The sequence below is a fragment of the Antechinus flavipes genome, chromosome 1 (genome assembly GCF_016432865.1).
Source record: "Antechinus flavipes isolate AdamAnt ecotype Samford, QLD, Australia chromosome 1, AdamAnt_v2, whole genome shotgun sequence".
NCBI classification, from domain to species: domain Eukaryota; kingdom Metazoa; phylum Chordata; class Mammalia; order Dasyuromorphia; family Dasyuridae; genus Antechinus; species Antechinus flavipes.
Window position 1 is genome coordinate 229300591 of NC_067398.1, and position 18436 is coordinate 229319026.

The window sequence follows — 18436 nt, forward strand, 5'->3', positions numbered from 1 at the left end:
AGCATGTCAACATTAAAAAAAAAAAAAACCTGGATGTCAATAGAAAAACATATATTTTAGTTTGATGACAAACCAATTTTCATGGTTTTTTTTATCTGAAATTTTTCCTTATAGCAAAATTTTGCCTTTTAGATAGGCCCTGCAGTATTATAGGATGAACTCAGTGAAACTAAGAGCCAAATTAATCTCAGAACTCTGTGAATAAGATTCACTGAATAATCAAAATAAAATCATGCTAATTGCAGCTTAATTGAAAATGCTTTTAACAAGGAGTAAGAGCAGAAAACAAGTCAGGTGCACACCAAATGAAAAGACCAAAATGAGCAGAGTGGGGGGAAAAAAAACTATGTTCAAGATTATAAAAGGATATTGCATGCACCATTATTTTGGAAAGTGCTTTAAAATGTTTGATAGCATCCCTTTAATTCTCAGTTCTACACCAGTACCAGCAAACTGTGTAAATATTTTGGTTCCTCTGAAAACTGAAAACTAAAACTAATTTTGCCAAATCTAGTAGGCAATGTCCAAGTCTATAAAGTCTATAAAGTCTTAAATAGCTTCTGCCTTTCAAGTAAACCCTATTCTTCCCCCCCGCCCCTTTTTTGTAAAACCAAACTATCATTGATTTTAAGGAGTCAAAAAAGCTTTCAAATAGTAACTAGTTTTATGTCCCTGTTTCTCACAAAAGAAAACTGTTTTCAGAAGGAGGGGAAGAGGGAAGTACTACAGGAACACAGTAACATTCAAGCCATTTAAAACAAAAGGTAGATTATTTAATGCAATAACGATGTTAATCTGAAGATAAATAAATTCACAAGAGACTTTAAAAGTTTTGAGATCTTTTCCTTTCTTTGCAGAGAGAAAATTTTTGAAAGCATATAGGACTGAAGATGTCAAAACAAAATTTAATTTCTTAATGTCCAGATAAAACAGTTTCAGTCCTCTCTGCCATTCTCATAGTTTCCAATGGTCAAGTGGTGGTTCTTTCAGTTTAAAGCACAGAAAATGTAAATTTCAAGAATAACTGGATGGTTTGCTTCCTGAATCATCTTCTTGTGAGCCCATACTCTGCAAAACAGGAAAAGAAAAGTTATACTTAGTCTTTTCCATTTCTTTCTTATCTATCCAAAATTACAATAATCTTTCTCATATATTATTCTCACTTCTTATACAAAAACATTTCAAGGAATCAGTCTCCAATCTTCCCTAAATAAAACTGTCTAATAGTTATGATATTGAGAACCGAAAGTCTTATTGCCAAGCTATATAAATATTTCTTTTTCATGATACATAACAGGATACTTTGATATTTCAATATTATAAAATCTGAAATCCTAATTATATTCCAGATATAGGAAGGAATTTACATACCTTTCTCCTCCAGCCCATTTTAAATAAAAAAGAAGAAAATAATACCTTTTGCACAAACTGAGGATTCACTGTGATTTCTTGATCCATGGCCTTGAGTCGCTCATCAAGCTCTATACATTTCAGCATCTGAGATATACAAATTTATACTTAATATGATAAAAGTGAAATTGGCTTAAAGTACAGTTTATTCAAAATGTAAAGAAATTGACATGTGTATTAAGCAAAACTACATTGCAATTAGGATTCTAAGCCATGAAACAAATCTTTTTTTTCTCACACAAATAAACATAGTACTCATACTTTCCTTCTCTCAGCATTATCACCTACCCATCTAAAAAGCCCACAAAAGTGAAAATGATTTCAAATTCACTATGAAACTTATGAAGATATTGGAAAGAAGCCAGGAAATTGCCTGAGCTCTCCCCAGTTCCCACTGGAAATAACATTAAATCAAGCTTCTAAACCAATTCTGAAATAACAAAGTCAACAAAAAGACAGAATGAAACAATTTTCTGATTTAAGATAACTTAGAAGAACTTCAGGAAAAGTCTGTCTGTCTCACTTGGGAAAGAGGAGCACAACCCAGTACAGGTGGTATCCAGGCAAGCTATCAGGAAGCTCTGTAACACAGATGAGCAACAAAGTTCTGGGCCAGAAGGCAAATTGCCAGTCCCAGAACCCAGGACACAACAGACTCAATTAGGCCAGGTCAACCCAGCTCAGTGAGCAAATTGCCAGAACCTTAAGGTACCAGCATAACACATGTGGAGCAGTGTCCCAGGAGTAGAGCTCAATTTTAAGAGCCACAAGACAGACTAAAAAAATGAACAAAAAAAGAAAAAAAGCTTGATTATAGAAAGCTACTATGATGACAAGAAAAATCAAAACACAAACTCAGAAAAGAGCAATGTCAAAATGCCTTCATGCTAATAAGCCTCAGAGGGAAATATGGTTTCAAGTCCAAAAATTCTTCTTGGAAGAGCTCAAAAAAATTTTTTTTAAATCTGAGAAGTAAAAGAAAAAATAGGAAAAGAAATGAGAGTTTTGCAAGAGAGAGTCAATAGCGTGGAAAAGGAAGGACAAAAATTGAGTGAAGAAACACAACTCATTAAAAATTAGAATTGGCCAAATTCAAAAGGAAATATAAAAGCCAACTGAAGAAAATAATTCCTTAAAAATTAGAATTGGGCAAGTAGAAGCTAATGACACTATGAGCAATCAAGAATCAGTCAAATAAAATCAAAAGTATAAAAAAAAATAGAAAAAAGGAAACTGCTAGGCTTACACTTACCATTTAAATCAGTATCTAAGATAAAAGTATTAATGACTTTTATGCATTCAAAAACTTAAATGAATGAAAAAGCAATTTATACAAGAAGTTCCTTCTATTTCCAACTCCCTAAAACTAAGTAATCCTCAACTAATGAAGATCAACTCCTTTGATAGGATACAAGGAGGTTGTTATAAGGTCAATTGTCTCTTTTTTGCCAACTGAAAGCAGACAGGATATTGCTAACTAATCTAAAATATTTTATCCTGTGTAGGATCTAGAGAGCTAACAAGTCACTCATGCTCAAGCATGCTGCTATTTAAGAGCTCCTGGAGAAGATAGTAATGACAACACCACTTATCAACTCCAGCCTTTAAAAATGCCACCTCCCTTTAGAAAGTGATCCTTTTGGGGATGAAAAGAGGAATGGGAAGAACAGGAGTTTATGTATTCCTAACAGTATTTAATGATGTTGAGTTGCAATTGAAAACAGTAAGAGGCCCAAGCTGAATGGGAATCTAACTACCATTTCTACAAGCTTGCCTCTATGAGAAAATGTATGCTGAATTACACATTTATAAACAAACATTTGAAACACAACTCATAAGTAATCTGAGAAGTACCTGCATTTGGTACTAAAAATGAATTTTTAAGGTACAGAAATAGTGAAGTCTTCTAATTCCTGTAAATCTCAATCACACTAGAACATTTACATTAATATTTACCTCCTGATCGATGTTATGAAGCATAGCTGGATTGTTATATTTTTCAGGATTATCATGGAAACTGACCATACCATCCTTTTGATTAATACTTGCAAAAATTTCACCATCTTCTATCTATAGATAAGAGGAATCACAAAAAATAAAGCTTCATTAAACATATAATGCCAATCATTAAAGTAAAAATTAACGACTCTTCAATTATAAGCCTGTTCATGCCAGTTGGACAATTCTGACTGTGGTTTTTAAAATAAAAAAAAAATTTAAACACCTTTACCAAGTGTACAGCCAGCAGTAAATGTTCCAATTTGAAGGGAGAAGGTAGTAAATTTCAGTTAAAAATGCAGGAAAACCAAAATTTATGTTTACATATAAATACATCTAGAATTGGGTTTTAATGGAAGAAAATCTTTAGGGAGATCTCTTTCTCTCTCTCATCCCAACCCCGCCATACACACCCCTGGAAAGGCTTCCCCTACTGGCCTAGCGATAGATGCCATGTTTGTGCAAATGCTAGTCTAGCTTAAATTGGAGAAATTCATCTCCAAAAAACTGTCAACCAGATTATAAAATTTTTTGGTCACATAAAAAGCAAAGAGGAACTATAACCTATATTAGTAAAGGTAGCACTCATACCTTCCCCTCCTTTCCTGGTTTCCTTCAAATGTCACCTAATATCTAAGCTTTTACAAGAAGTTTTTCCTGACCTAATTTTAATAATGTGTCTCTGTTGATTTTCTCCATTTTATTTACTATATCTTATTTATTCAGTTATTTGCTTGTTATTTCCCCCATTAGACTATGAGCACTTTGAGAACAAAGACTGTTTTTGGCTTTTCTTTGTATCCCCAGTGATCATCACCATGCCTGGCATGCAGTGCTTAATATGTGCTGGCTGACTGACACGGATAAAATCTTTTGAAACACTAAAGTTCATATGTAAATACATGAATTTTTGCCTATTACTTAGGCAGCATGAATATTTTTTAGCAGCCAATTTTCATCTACATAATTATCTCAAGAATATCCTTGCTTACCATGTGAAGGACATATTTTTCTGCCTCCTGAGGTCCTGACAATTGTACACGACTTGCCATATCTTGTAATGACAATGTTAAAAATGTCTGAAATTGAGAAGCAGAAATTGGACATAACTAGAAACAGCTGTGAGGTATATATTTATTAGATAAACAATTCAACTTATCTCAATGGAAATAGTATATTAATTCTACTATATTAATATACTAAAAAATATACTAAAATATTTTAAAATAAAATTTATGGAGTGGAATTTGACACTGAAAAATCTATACTCTCCAGTGAATATTCGAATAGTCATATTCGAAAGTAGAAACTTCAAAAATAAAAAAGCAGTAAATAGGTCACTTATTTTGACAGTATATAAGAAACCAATGTCCCAACTTTCTCTCCTTTGAAATTAACTTTTGATATCTAAAATTGATAAAATGTCCAATAGTGGATAACACTTTTTAGCACTGACTAGATTTAAAATACATGAACTTCAATTTTCTTTCTAAGTCACTTACCAAAAAGTCTATTCATTTACTCTGAGGTTCTGCAACCAGTTGAGTTGACAAAATCAAGAATAATGCTTGATAAAATGGAGTTATTTTTGATCCAGAATCAATGTAAAGAGCTCCATGACAAGGGAACTCCTTCTACCAATACAGACCTACAATAGTCTTATAATTTTTAATTTTAGAAGCTCCCTGTAGCACCAGAGTTTAAATGATTTGTCCAGGATCATAAGGGCAATATAAAGACATAAAGTGAGAGTCAATATATAAACCTAGACCCGAGACTCCAGATCATTTCTTTATTTTCTGTTACAATGTTTTCCATAAAAAAAAAAAACTAAAGAATTAAAAGCGAGCACACTTAGAAATAGGTAGTTGGGAAATTTTTTTTCATATTCCAAAAAGTATAGACATTTATCCATGGACTATATAGACATTTATCCATGTACCACAAAATTTAGTCCCATAATGCTATGGATTTCAACTCACTTAATGGAAAAGCTTGTTTTAATGAAAAACATTAGAGCAGTGTCTTTCACATTGAAGGTCAGCACACTTACAAATTTCAAGGGAATAAAGGAAACTGATATTAATTCATTGAAACAATATCTATTGCTACACCTCATCTTTAATGCATTGTCACTTGATTTATTCCTCAGTCCTTCCAGTCATTCTGTATTTGCTTTCTTCTTTTCTCTTGGCTACCCAAATTCAATTCTGGATAGAGGAAAACCCAACATTTTCCTAACAGAAACTCCTACCATACTACTGTTGGAATAGAGATTTTGTAGGAGCCTCAGAAGAATCATGAGACAAAGTATGAGAATTCATCTTACCTTTGTTAGCCTTTGAATGTTCTTCTTATAAAGAGAGGACAAACACTGCTTAACCAGCCCCATATTGTTATCTCTAGTGAAAGTTTCACTATGTTTGTTTACCAGATTTCGGAGTTCTGATGGATTATTGGTTGAATAAACTTGTGCTAATTCATGGTAAGCATTGCTAAGGGGCTACAGTTTTAAAAAGGAGAAAACAAATACATAAAGTTAGGTTTATAGAAAGCAAATAAGTGCTGATTTTGTAAGTAATGAGAAAAACTATTAAAAATACATGCAAAAATAAGGACAAAAAAACTGTCTAAATAATGCTTTTCAGATATAGCATAAGTTATTACTAGCAATAACGTAAAATGGCTTAGATATTACAGATATAACAGATAATGTAATTTTTTTTCTTCAAAATGAAAATTAGTGTCCTCAAAATTTTCTGGCTATCACCTAGTAAAATGAAGCATATAATTCAGTAACAAGGCAGTATTTTGGATTTTCTTATACTCAACCTTTTTCTAGCTATTGCTCATTCAATGGAAGATAAATAAAAGATGATGTAAGAAGAACCACATGAATCTCCCTCACAACACTTAACGATAAATGTTTTTGCTACGATACCATATTAATATTATAACTAAATTGTTAATTTATGCAGAAACAAAAAGTATAGGCATTGTCATTAGGAAATTATTGAATATTATAAGAGATTAGTCCCTGGGTCACTTGAAGAATTCAAGTGTTCCCCAAACCGGTTCTTAAGAATGGCTGCCATGTGGCATGCCATCTCATTACTTGTTCAGAGTACTTCAATTAAGTAAGTAGAGTAAACTTGTTCTGGATGTTTAACAGATTGCCTTGTTATTTCAATAAACCCACCACTGGGAATCCTAACCACTTGAAATGCAGTGCTGTATATAAGACCGGATCATGAGAAGATTAAACAGCTGGGGAAGAATTTCCTCAACTGGAACTTAAAGCATTATTTAACTAAATAATTTAATTATTTTAAGCGGAGGCTAACATAAATCTGATTCTTCATAGAACATAAAGCTCTTAATACAAAACACACTATGCAAATGATATTTTAAAAAATAATTCTACTTTTTAAGACACTGATTACAATGACATTAAATTGATTTTTACCTTAACAATTTTCTTAAGTACAAGTTATTTTTCTTTAGAATACTTACTTTAATGAATCTACCAACAATCTGAGAAGTGTATTTTGGCAGTTGTTGAACTTTGCCCAGTAATATCAAAGAAACTAGAATATATTTCTTATAAGATTCCAACATAATATGACTGACTGCCATGGCAGGAGTAGTTATAGCCTGAGTAAGAAAAAGATGTTAGATTTAATTAAAACTAGAAATAAAAGCTAACTTAAGGTTTTCAAATCTCTTTACATAAATTTTCTCATTTAATCCTCAAATTCCTGTATGGTAGGTGCTATTTTACAAATAAGGAAACCAATGCTGAGATTAAGTGATCTGCCCAGGGTCATAAAACTAGTTTCTGGTTTGGGATTTGAACCCAAGTCTTCTTGATTCCAAGTAATCTAAACTGCTCCATAATACCTCCATAGTAGTAGGTATAGATATTTTCTAGCAAGAGGTGGTAAATCACGGGGCATGGGAATCTTCTCACATAAAACATAACACTCACATCGAAAAGTACATGCCTCACTTATTTAGTACTGTCATTTTGCATTTTTTTTAAAACAAATTTTTACATATTTATTTTGAGATAATTGAAATTTCTTCTTCCAAAACTAAATTTTGAACTAGTGAATAGTTACATTAAAAAAGATTGTTTATTTCCCTACTTTCTTAAACAGAGATATACTTCATTTTATTTATTTTTTTTTATTAGAGCTTTTTATTTACAAAGCATATGCATGGGTAATTTTTCCAACATTGACCTTTGCATAACCTTTTGTTCCAAATTTTCCCTTCCTTCCCCCCACCTCCTCCCCTAGCTGGCAGGCAGTCCAATACATATTAAATATGTTGAAATACACATTGGATCCAATATATGTATACATATTGATACAATTATCTTGTTGCACAAGAAAAATCAGACCAAGAAGGAAGAAAAAGAAAAACTGAGAAAGAAAACAAAATGCAAGCAAATAACAACAGAGAGAGTGAGAATGCTACGTTGTGGTCCACCCTGTTCCCATGGTTCTCTCTCTGGATATAGATGGTTCTCTTCATCACTGTACAAGTAGAACTGGTTTGAATCATTTCAATGTTGAAGGGAACCACGTCCATCAGAACTGATCATCATCTAGTCTTGCTGTTGTCATATACAATCATCTCTTGGTTCTGCTCATTTCACTTAGCATCAATTCATATAGGTCTCTCCAAGCCTCAAAGCGGATCCAGTCTTTTTTTTTTTAATTCTTTTTTTTGCTGAGGCAATCAGTTAAGTGACTTGCCCAGGGTCACACAGCTAGGAAGTGTTAAGTTCTGAGACTAGATTTGAACTCGGGTATTCCTGACTTCAGGGCTGGAACTCTATCCACTGCACCTCGTAATTGCTCCAAACAGAGATATACTTTAAACAGAGGATAATGAACATGATATTTTCTTGATGACTCAGGAATATAATAATATATTAGAAAGAGCATGGGATTCCCAAGACAGAAGACCTGTGTTCAGAGCCCAGCTCTGCTGAAAGATCTTGAGTAAGTGATTTAACCTATTTGAATCTGTTTCCACATCATCACTAAATATAGTGATTCACTATATATTATTCACATCACTAAAATATAGATATCATTACTTCTACTTATTGTATATAGGGCTTTTGTCTGAGAAGTCTTTTGAAACACACTACACAAGTAAGTTTCTGCTACTGCAATTTATCTTTGGAATATACTGTGTGTAGGGCTGTTTGCTGTTGGCACAAACTTCGGTGCCTCTAGAATTGCGTCTGTAGAAGTGCTAAATCTGATTATATAAGCTTTTAAAATAGTCATTCAGAAATACCCAATAGGCATGATTTACTATGACTGCAACACCTTCTTCGTAACAATATTAATGGCATTTCTATATATTGCAGACAAAACACAGCAGGAAGAGATAGAAGGAGAACTTCTATTTGAAATAATTAGAGACCATAAAATACTTGGGAGTCTATTTGCCAGGATACACATAAGATCTATATAAACACAACTACAAAATACTTCATATAAAGACAGATCTAAATAACTGGAGAAATATTAATTGCTTATGGGTAAGTTGAGCCATTATAATGAAAATGACATCTCTAAATTAATTTACTTGAGACCCTATCAATAAAACTGTCAAGTTATTATTAGAACAAGGAAAAAAATAACAAAATTCATCTAGAGGAACAAAAGGTCAAGAATACCAAAAGAATCAATTAAAAAAAAAAAGGAAACCAACCTAGCAGTACCAGATTTCAAACTATACTAAAAAGTAGTAACCCATCAAAACAATTTGATACTGGATAGGAAATACATGGTAGCTCAATGAAATAGATCAGGTAGACAATATACAAAATTACCACAGTGATCTGGAATTTGATAAATCCAAAGATCTAAATAGTTGAGGCAAGAACTTTCTGACAAAACTACTGGGAAAACCAGAAAACAGTCTGACAGAAACTACATACAGACCAACATTTCATCTTATATCAAAATAAGCTTAAGGTAGGTATGTTTTGTAAACATAAAAAATGATTTGATGGACAAATTATAGAGGAGCATGGAAAAAAAATACTTATCAAATCTATGAAGAATTCATGACTGAACAAGAGATACAGAAGATCACAAGGATAAAATGGATAATTTTTATCATATTAAATTAAAATGGCTTCCCATAAAAAAATTAATGTAGCTGAAATAAGAAAGAAAATAGGAGACTTGAAAAAAAAGCAAGCTTCTCTAATAAAGATCTCAATTCTCAAATATACTAGAAACAGAAATTTATAAAAATAAGAAATATCTCCAGCTTCTGGGATAAGAATTCACTATTTGACAAAAATTGCTGGGAAAATTGGAAAAAGATATGGCAGAAACTAGGCATTGACCAACATTTAATGCTCTATATCAAGAGAAGGTCAAAATGGGTTCATGATTTAGACTACTAGAAGCAAATAAGTAGAGCAAGGGATAGTCTACCTATCAAATCTATGGAAAAGGGAGGAATTTATGGCCATAAAACTGGAGAACATTATAAAATATACAATGGGTAATTTTGATTACAATAAATTAAAAAGTTTCTGCACAAACAAAACCAAGATTAGAAAGGAAGTAGAAAGTTGGGAAACAATTTTTACAGCCAGCATTTCTGATAAAGTCCTCATTTCCAAAACATATTGGGAGTGGACTCAAATCTATACAAATACAAGTCATTTCTCAAATGATAAATGGTCAAAGAATATGAACAGACAATTTTCAGAGAAATTAAAACCATTTCTAGTCATATAAAAAAATGCTCTAAATCACTATTAGAAAAATGTAAATTAAGACAACTCTGAGGTATCATCTCACCCCTTTCAGATTGGCTAAGACAAGAAAAGATAATGATAAGTATTGGAAAGGATGTAGGAAAATGGGACACTAATGCATTTGTTGGTGGAGTTGTGAAATGATCTAACCATTCTGGGAGCAATTTAGAACTATGCCCAAAGGAATATAAAACTGTATATACCCTTTGATCCAGCAGTCTCACTATATAGGTCTGTATTCCAAAGAGATCATAAAGAAAAAAAAGGACCCATAAAAATGTTGATAGTAGCTCTTTTTGTGATGGCAAAGAACTGGAAACTGAGTGTATGCTCATCAGTTATGGAACAGCTGAATAAGTTATGGTATGTGAATGTAATGGAACACTATTGTTTTATAAGAAATGAAGAGTAGACTGATTTCAAAAAAGCCTGGAAAGACTTACATAAACTGATGCTGAGTGAACAGAACCAAAAAAACATTGTATATAGTAACAACAAAATTGTGTGATGATCAACCTTGATGGACTTGACTCTTCTCAACAATAAAGTGATCCAAGGTAATTTCAAAAAACTTGGGATGAAAAATGCCATCCACAACTAGAGAGAGAACTATGGAGACTGAATGTAGACTGAAGGACAGTATTTTCATCTTTTTTATTTTGTTTTTTTTCTTTGTTGTGTTTTTCCCCCATTCTGGTTTGATTTTTTTTTTCACAACATGACAAATATGAAAAAAATGTTTTAAAGAATTGCACATATTTAACCAAATCAAATTGCTTGCTGTCTTGGGAAGAGGAGTGGTAAGGAAGGGAGAAGAATTTGGAACACAAAGTCTTACAGAGATGAATATTGAAAATTAACTTTACTATCATGTATTTAAAAAAATAAAATACTGAGAGAAAAAATAAAAAGAAGCAATCTCCAATCAAAAAAAAGTCAAAGGATACAAAAAGAATATTTTCAGAAGAAATCAAAGCTATCAGTTGTCATTTGAAAAAATGTTCTAAATTACTAATAACTAGGGAAATTCAAATTAAAACAACTCCTAGGTCCCAACTCATAACACATCAAAACTGGCTAACATGACAAAAACGGAAATAACAAATGCTGGAAAGGATGTATTAAAAATAGGTATAGTAAAGCACATATTGGTGAAGTTGTGAACTGGTCCAAGCATTCTGAAGAGCAATTTGGAACTATGTCCAGAGGGGCATAAAACTTTACATACTCTTTGACCCAGCAATATCTCTACTAGATCTGTATCCCAAAATGATCAAAGAAAAGAAAATGAATCTATATGTACAAAAATATTTATGGTAGCTCTCTTTGTGGTAGCAAAGAACTAAAAATTGAGGGAATGTTCTTCAGTTGGGGAATGGCTAACCAATTTGTATATCATTGTGATTAAATACTATTGCGTTGTAAAAAATAATGAAGGGGAAGGCGTCACAAAACTTGAAAAGATTTACATGAAGTAATGCAAAATAAATTGAGCAGAACTAGGAAAACACTGTACATAAAAACAACAATACTGTAATAACAATCAACTGTGAAAGACTTAGCTACTCTAATCAATACAACAATTTATGACAATTTCAAAGGACTCATGATGAAAAGTATAATCTACTTCCAAAGACTGATGACCTCTCTGTGCAGACTGAAGTATATTCTTTTCACTTTATTTTTCTTACTTTTTTAGGGGAAAGGGTTAGGGGACCCCAACATGATTCACGTGAAAATGTTCTGAATGACTTCACATTTATAATAGGTATCATATGGATAGAGGGAAGAAAAGAATTTGGAACTGAAAATAACTTTTTTTTTAGAATTATTATTATAAAAAAAAGTAGTAATAATTGCTAATATTTATATAGCAATTACTATGTACCAAGCACTGTGCCAAACATTTAACAATTATGTTGTCATCATAACAATCATAGGAGATAGGTGCTATTACTATCACTAGGGTGAGGAAATTAAGGCATATAGAGATTAAGTAACACAGTTAATAATTGTCTGGGGCCAAATCTGAATTCTGGCCTTCATGATTGCAGGCCTGGTATTCAATATACTGTGCCATCTAGTTGCCTTTTCTGTCTATATTATTATTAGTCATCTGTGATTTCATAAGTAAAGTTTTTAATAAAGAAATAACCTCTACCAACATATATCTACAACTGTTTTGCAATCCACAGTCTGAGACCTGGGACACAAAGAGGCTAAATCACTTGCCCCAAGGCACACCAATATGTATCAGAGGAGACCTGAACACAGGTCTTCCTAACTGAAGTCAGCATTCTATATCACTATATGGCCTCTTACCAGTCTTTTATTCTAAGGACAATATCTACTACATAAATAAGAATTACAAGATTTCTGAGTGGGAAAAAAAGGGTAGTTAGAAATCATTTAATCCAACCTCCTTATTTTCTGGATGAGGTATTAGAGAGATGAAATGATTTTGCCCAACAGCTACTTATGGCTAAACTTCAATATCTTGACCTCTAATTCAGTGGTCATTCTGTAGTTATGTCATGTGAGATACAAGGAGGTCAACTTGTCAATTTTAAAGTACTACATACATATATGTGTGTGTGTGTGTGTGTGTAATTATAATGACTATATCACAACATCCTGGTTTCTTCGATTAGGATTATTACCCTTTGGATATTCTTTAGGTTATAGTATTCACAAATATATTGTTCATTTATCCTTAAAAATTAGAGAATCAAAGAAACTATCCATATTTCACAAATAATTTTAACTATTAAAACATCATTTAATGATATATTTTTTTAAAACAAAAGGAATATCCATCCACAAAACTCTAGCCTCTTACAACAATCAAATATATAAAATTATGTTGCTTTGTCATAAAAGTTAAAGAAATATTTACCTGCTCATAAAAATAGAGTGCTCTTTCAAAATTCTTTAGCCCCGTGTAGATCATTCCACCATAGTAGTAGTAACATAAAAAGTGCTTTGCATCATAAGCCCCATTCTCCTTACAAATGTCCATCATATCCACATCCAGATAGGGAAGGGCAGGCTTAAAGCATTTTGCCAACAAACAAAGCTATAAGAAAAGACCAAAGCATAAATAAATTTGAATAAAAGTAATTTCACCAACAAGGAATTTTTCAGGGGAGAAATGTGTTAATATTACATTAATACTACATTCATTATATTTTAAAAAGCTAAATTTGAAGAGGAAAGCACATTATTCTTTTAACCATTCACAAAGAATTGACGATAATCAATTTGTTTTCAAGTTGGATAATTAAAATAATTTCAGACCTCTAGTTATAAGTAACCTATTATCTTTTAGATCAGTCTCCAGTTCTGGACAATTCTAATTGCTACGATTTCCCCACCACCCCTATATCAAACCCATTCCTACCTCTTTCCAACTACTTGATATAGTTCTACCCTCTGGAATAAAGTAAAATAATAATAATAATAATAATAATAATAACAATAATTCTTCCTTATTAAAGCCCTTCAACTACCAGAAGTCTCAAATTTTGAAGCTGGTCAAGAAGACCTACATTCAAATCTTGCCTCTAACACATACCCAGTGATGTGACATAAGATGAGTCACAAACCTGCCAAGCTCCCAAGACAATTCTTTAAGATTATAATTACAAATGACCTACTAGTTTGCATTGGTAGAAGTAAATTTCTTATCAAAAATCCTCTACAACATCACTGACAAAAAAAATACTCCCAGTACTCATCACCAGCCCCAGTTCACTGAAAACTCCGGACACTACTTATAGGCTTATGCCACTTTTCTTGATTCACACTCAGTAATCTGCTCTTGAGTCCCTTCATGTATCTTTAAATTCCAAATTGACTGATAAGTTTCCTATGTATTGACATTAGTTTCTTTTGAGACCTCTTTCTTTTCTTCCTTATCCAAATAATTTGTTATCAAAATTTCATGCTCAAGAGTTTTTCATCCAAATTTGGCTATTTTCCTACTAAGACTTTGTTTGGGCTAAGGGTCTCTTTGACTCTAAAAATCAATTCTCTCCAAAACTTAAAAGTATGTGTCAGACTACATCCACCCCACTGTTCTCTCTTCCTCTAGCAGCACCTTTGAGACAGAGTAGATAATTTCTCTGAAGATTCTCATGATTTCAACTGCAGCAACCAGTTCTCTTTCTTACTGGGAAAAATCAGGTACAAAATAGCATTCCCTTTTGCTATTTTCTCCATCTTTTGAAGAATTAAATTATCAGTAAGGCAAACAACAAATATATTAACTGCTCAGATTTGTAAAAGAAAGCATTCCAGCTTCTATCACAGCTATACCATATCTTTGTGCTACATTTATAATGTTTTTCTTCTTTCCAGTAGAAAGCATATTCTATAGCATATTCCATTCACAACATCACCTCTATTTCTTTTTTCAATTTATTCTATCCCAAATATTTTCTTGCCATGCTTCTAGATTTCCTCATAGGATATAATTTCTTAATACACAATGTTAATTTGTTTCCCAATTTATCTATTTTTTGCCCTTTGGAATAAAATATACAATTCCACAGTGACATTCTGGTCAAATCCTATCCTACCAAAAATCTCAACAAAAACCTGTATGAAAGCAAATTTACTTCCTTATGTTAAAATCCCTAGTTCATGATGCTAAGTGAAATAAGCAGAACCAAGAGATCATTATATACTCAATAATGATACTGTATGAGGATGTATTCTGGTGGAAGTGGATTTCTTCGACAAAGAGAAGATCTAAGCCAGTTTCAATTGATCAATGATAGACAGAAGCAGTTACACTCAAAGAAAGAACACTGGGAAATGAATGTAAACTGTTTGCATTTTTTGTTTTTCTTCCCAGGTTATTTTTTACCTTCTGAATCCAATTCTTCCTATGCAACAAGAGAACTGTCAGTTCTACACACATATATTGTATCTAGGATATACTGTGACATATTTAACATGTATAGGACTGCTTGCCATCTGGGGGAGGGGGTGAAGGGAGAAAGGGGAAAAGTCGGAACAGAAGTGAGTGCAAGAGATAATGTTGTAAAAAAATTACCCAGGCATGGGTTCTGTGAATAAAAAGTTATAATTATTAAAAAAATAAAAATAAATAAAATAAAATAAAATCCCTAGTTCACACTTGAACTTTACATATAGATATGTAAGACCAGCATTTAATTGCTAGATCTACTTTTTTATGGTTTCCTCTGAATACGTGGTCCTTACTATTAATATTCTCCTTCCTATTTTTTGTCTATTACCTATCTTTGGGATATGCTTTGGTAGATAATTTTGAGGAATTTTCTTCTATCCTCTTAATTTTCAGTTAAAAGATGAAATCTGCAGTCACTAAAAAAAAAAAAAAAAAATTATGGCTACCAAAAATAATTTTTGTCAGTCCTAGGTAGGTAGGTGATAAAAATCTTGTGTCTGGTCCTATGGTCCAGAAACTCAATTCAAATCAGTAAAGAATTAAATGCAAGCTATATGCAAGGAGCTGAGCACAATATGGGGAATTAAAACAAATATATAAGATTTATTTATTTATAAGGAGTATTTTCCAATGAATAAATGGTCAAAGAATATGAACTTCTTAACCATCACAGATAAATATGAATCAAACAATAGTGAGATTCTATCACATACCTATCAGATTGGCAAAGAGGAAAAAAGCAATTGTTGGAGGGGCCATGGAAGGACAGAACATTAATAAATAATGCATTGGTGGCACTATGAACTAATCCAACCATTCTTGAAAACTATTTTCAACTATAGTCACTATATAGACAGTCACTATAGATAGACAGTGCATACATTATGAGGAAAGAAACTGAGAACAAAGAAAATAGTCAGTCAAGAAGCATTAAGCTCTTGCTATGAGCAAGCACTGTGAAAGGAAAAGCTATATAGCAGCATTTTATGTTGAAACAAATAAAAACAAAGCAAGTGACTATCTACCAGCTAGGAAATGGAAGAATTAATTATAGTTTGTGAACATTAGGGAATATTGTTGTGCCATTATGAATATGACACCGTAAAAGAAACTTGGAAAGACTTGTACAAACACATAGAGAATGACATGAATAGAAATGCAAGTACAATTTAAATAAGGACCACAATAATGCAAAGGAAAAACCTCTGAAAGAGTTAAGAGCTCTGATTAATCATGACTTCAGAAGGCTAAGGATGAAAGCATGCTTCCCACTTTTTGTCAGAGAGATGATATTCTAGAGGTACAAAATAAGACATAGATCTTCACACACAATCAATATGTTGACTTGTTTTGCTTGTCTGGATATAATGTATGGGTTTCTATTTGGGAGGAATGGTGGAATGATAAATAGATAATGATTGAGGCAAAAAAAAAGAAAGAAAAACAAGTAAACCGTATCAATAAAGCATTAAAACCACACAAAAAAGAAAAACAAAATAGTTCAGAAGGATACCTAGGGTAATTCTGTTACTACTCTGTAAAATTTCATGTATATACTTAAAAAAATACAAATTATATATATCAAAATTCATGGTTACATATGCAATCATCTCTTCTGTCCTTTATATAGTGATATATATATATATATATATATATATATATATATATATATATATATATATATATATATATATATATATATATATATCACTTATAGGATCCAAGGTCTAAACCTAGAAAGGCCCTTAGAGGTTCCATCAATTGACAGCTCTGAGAGCCTAAGTGATCTATCCAAGGTGACTCAGATAGTGTCAGAGGCAGGATTTGAACTCCAGTTGCTCTTATTCCAGGATTGATTCTCTTGACACCATGCTGCTCTGCTTCATGTGAATGACTTATAAATTCATAATGGAAAAGAATATTTTTTAAAATGCAAAACACATCACTGAATTATAAAGTGAGAACTCCCACATCCTCCCCAGATCCCACAAGTGCCAGGGACCACATTCAGGGCTCTCATAGCCATGGGTCCCTGCTTGTATAGTTCTTCCAGAGAGATGAGTCAATATGTGTTCTTACACTCCCCTCCAAAGAAAAAGGGCACTTGTTGTGCCTATGCAAACAAAATATAACTGGGGGCGGGGTGGAAAAGATACCCCAAGACAGAAACCATCAAAAGAACAGGTTTCTAAACCTGCAGCAAGAGCACTAGAAATATAGACTACATTTGTCTTCTAGTTTGAGCAGCTGGAGGCTTGCCCCAGGTTACACAGACAGGAAGTGTTAAGTGTATGAAACCAGATTTGAACTCCAGGCTTCCTCACGCCAGGACTGTTGCTCTAATCCACTATGCCACCTAGCTGCCCACACATAACTCATTTATGACAGAGGAAATACAACTTTCTAGTCAAAGGAAAAGACTTACACATTCCTAAAAATCAGGAAAATGTAAAAATGACCTCAAAAAACCCCCATATATCTACCATTATAGAAAATATATTTTTAAAAATGTACTGGGCTTAGATCTAAGTTTAAATCTGCGCTCAGACACTTTCTAATACAGTGATTTTAAATAAGTCACTTAACCTTTTCTGCCTCAGTTCCCTCAATAAAGAAGAATAATATAGTTCAGGGTTAATGTAAAAATGAAATAATATTTGTAAAATGCTTAGGACAGTGCCCTGCATATAGTTGGCACGATATAAATGATTATTCCCTTTCCCTATACCCTATTGAAAAAGCTAGATGAAAAGGAATGATTTAGAAACTGTCCCATTAAGTTCTCTTGCCCAGTATTTCATCATCCTTAACAATATGTTCTATTGGTATCATTTGTCCCTATATCATTAAAAATGGATAGCGATTAGTTGACTAATATTGGAAGGTTGTCATTTTCCAGCTATAGAAGAACTGTGAAGACTATATTATTTCCCAACTGATGATAACCTGAGTATATGAAATATATAAATATCAAAAACTTTAAATCTTTAAATTTATTCATAATACTACTTCTTACCTGGCAGAGATCTGCATGGATTGAAGTCAACTGGTTTGTATTCATCTGCATCTTGTCTATGGCTTGTCTGAGGATACCAATTCCTCGCAGGGGCTGTCAGAAATGACATCTCTTTCAGATAAGTTCTCATAGATGGCAGCACAATGGATCTTATGTTGTCACTTACAAATAAAAAAAATACTAATTGATAGGTTCCTTTTAAACAATAATCTGAGGTTTCCATATCCTTTCAGGAAACTGTTGTTTTCATATAATAGGAAAAATTGGCCTTTAA

The 18436-nt window shown here is 32.5% G+C and overlaps 1 protein-coding gene across 1 annotated transcript in view; it reads right to left on the reverse strand.

Annotated features, from left to right (window-relative positions):
• Window positions 1-751: 751 nt before the first annotated feature.
• The window catches only part of COPS3 (COP9 signalosome subunit 3), a 36823-nt gene continuing 19138 nt past the window's right edge, over window positions 752-18436 (reverse strand). Inside the window, exons 5-12 of the mRNA XM_051997545.1 lie at window positions 18163-18255; window positions 13107-13286; window positions 6922-7062; window positions 5738-5911; window positions 4401-4487; window positions 3367-3480; window positions 1417-1497; window positions 752-1068 (exon numbers count right to left, since the gene is read on the reverse strand). Coding sequence (XP_051853505.1) covers window positions 1015-1068; window positions 1417-1497; window positions 3367-3480; window positions 4401-4487; window positions 5738-5911; window positions 6922-7062; window positions 13107-13286; window positions 18163-18255 — 924 coding nt within the window. The 3' untranslated portion in view covers window positions 752-1014. The remainder of the gene's footprint in view (window positions 1069-1416; window positions 1498-3366; window positions 3481-4400; window positions 4488-5737; window positions 5912-6921; window positions 7063-13106; window positions 13287-18162; window positions 18256-18436) is intronic.